We start from the raw sequence: 1964 nt of genomic DNA, 5'->3' as shown, positions 1-1964 counted from the left end.
AGATCGACGAGAGAGAGTATTGAGAAATAAGTCTGTATCATTAGTAAGGGGTCAATTGTTAAATCTGAACGATATTTTCTGAACGACAAAAAAATCTGGATGATCTGGACGAAGAGGCAATAAGAAAATCTGAACGAATGATGGTGTTTGTTAAATTTTTTTCTAAAATTATCTGGATGATGATAATTTTCTATTTTAACTTGTTATTTTTGATAATAATAATAGAAAAAATGTCTATTTCATTAATAAATTTTATTACAAAATATAATCAATGGAGAATTATAAAATTATTAAAAATAGCTTCACAAATTCGAAGCAATATGATCCCGAAGATCGTTCATGTATTGAGTGGCTTGAGATCCCCATTGCGTTTCATTTATTGGTCCTTCCATGTCTTCGTCATTTTCTTCTCCATCACTGGTTTGATCGCACCAATCAAACAATTCATCTTTTAATTTCTTTTTTCTTATAAAATTATGAACAACAATACAAGCAATCACAATATCTCGTTGCGTAGAAAATGAATACGGAGCCATCTGTTTTAAGATTGGAAATCTTGCTTTTAGCACACCATAAGCACACTCGATAACATTTCTTAATTTTCCGTGGGCATGATTAAATTTTTCCTCCTTAGTTAAGGCACGTTGACGATTAAAATCTGCTAACCAATATCTTGTGTTACGGTACGGGGTTAAATAACCGCGGGTGTTTGTATATGCTGCATCACAAAGATAATATTTATCTGCGATACAAAGTTATAAAAAATTATTCTTTATTTTACCTTATTAAAGTATTCTCGTTTAAAAATAGTAAGAGATACATACTTGGTGGAGGAACCGGAAATCCGGAATCAGGATCAAGGGCGACCTCTGTCAATATTCTTGAATCATGTGCTACTCCCTCCCATCCAGCCCGAACAAATGTGAATATCATATTAAAATCACATATCCCTAAAACATTTTGGTAACACTCGCCCCTTCCGCGTCCTCTATATCGAGCTTGTTGGCCAACTGGAATAACAGCATGAACAAGTGTACCATCAAGTGCACCAACTGCTCCCTGTAGCACACCAATTAAAACATGTGAAAGCATATTAAAGAATGTTAATATTACATCGACATGTTAATTACTAAGAAAATTAGACCATGCAAACCAATAAAAATGTCATTACTTACAGGAAATATTTTTAGCAGCTCTCTTTGTTTCCTTGAAACATTTGAATTTTGATTGGAAGGTGTAGGAACTATCATTTCTTTTGCAAATTCCATCATCCCGTCCAAGACCTCATGAAAATATTTGTATATTGTTTGTGGAGAATGTTGAAACCTACGTTTCACCTTTATAAAATGATCATTATGGCTTATAACATGTAAAAATATAGCCATTTTCTCTTCAACTGTTGAATATCGACTATCTTGCAGCCAACCACGTTGTTTAAAGTGTTTACAAAGTTGAATATATGCAACACGAGAAAGACGCATCATTTCTTGACATTGAGTGTTAGAACCTTCCAACAACTCTAATGTATAAGCAAATCCGGGCAACGCTGAATTATTATCTCTTATTCTTGGCACAGTTCTTGGATGAAGTTTTCTCAGATAACAATACATAATCATCAAGCATAGTAATTGATCCTGAATTTCTATTATCACCCTGTAAAGTACTTTCAAATTATAAATAGATAGAAAAAAACTAATAAAAAATCATAACAACTAAAAAAACATTTGTTAAAACCATTAAATATGCATTATAATTGAAAAGTACGAAATTTGAAACCAAACCAATTTCTAAGTTCAACAAAACTGAAGAAATACCAAGTCTTAAGCCAAATCAAATACGAAACAGAAAAAGCTAGACAATGAATATAACTAGATGAAAAACTAAATATCAAATCCTAATTTAGTTGACACCATTTTAACCCAGTGCTCATTCTCCTTTGCATCAAGGAGCATCCACTGTTCTCT

The 1964-nt window shown here is 32.4% G+C and overlaps 1 protein-coding gene across 1 annotated transcript; it reads right to left on the bottom strand.

The window, feature by feature from the left end:
- Window positions 1-302: 302 nt before the first annotated feature.
- Window positions 303-1610, bottom strand: LOC141695882 (uncharacterized). Its single transcript, XM_074500091.1, has 3 exons — window positions 1176-1610; window positions 825-1059; window positions 303-742 (listed from the first exon to the last, which is right to left on the bottom strand). The coding sequence occupies exons 1-3, from the start codon at window positions 1608-1610 to the stop codon at window positions 303-305; spliced, it is 1110 nt and encodes a 369-aa protein (XP_074356192.1).
- Window positions 1611-1964: the final 354 nt, after the last annotated feature.

Source organism: Apium graveolens, chromosome 11 (genome assembly GCF_009905375.1).
Source record: "Apium graveolens cultivar Ventura chromosome 11, ASM990537v1, whole genome shotgun sequence".
NCBI lineage: Eukaryota > Viridiplantae > Streptophyta > Magnoliopsida > Apiales > Apiaceae > Apium > Apium graveolens.
Note: the sequence above shows the minus strand (reverse complement) of the source record. Positions and strands in the feature narration are given on the sequence as shown.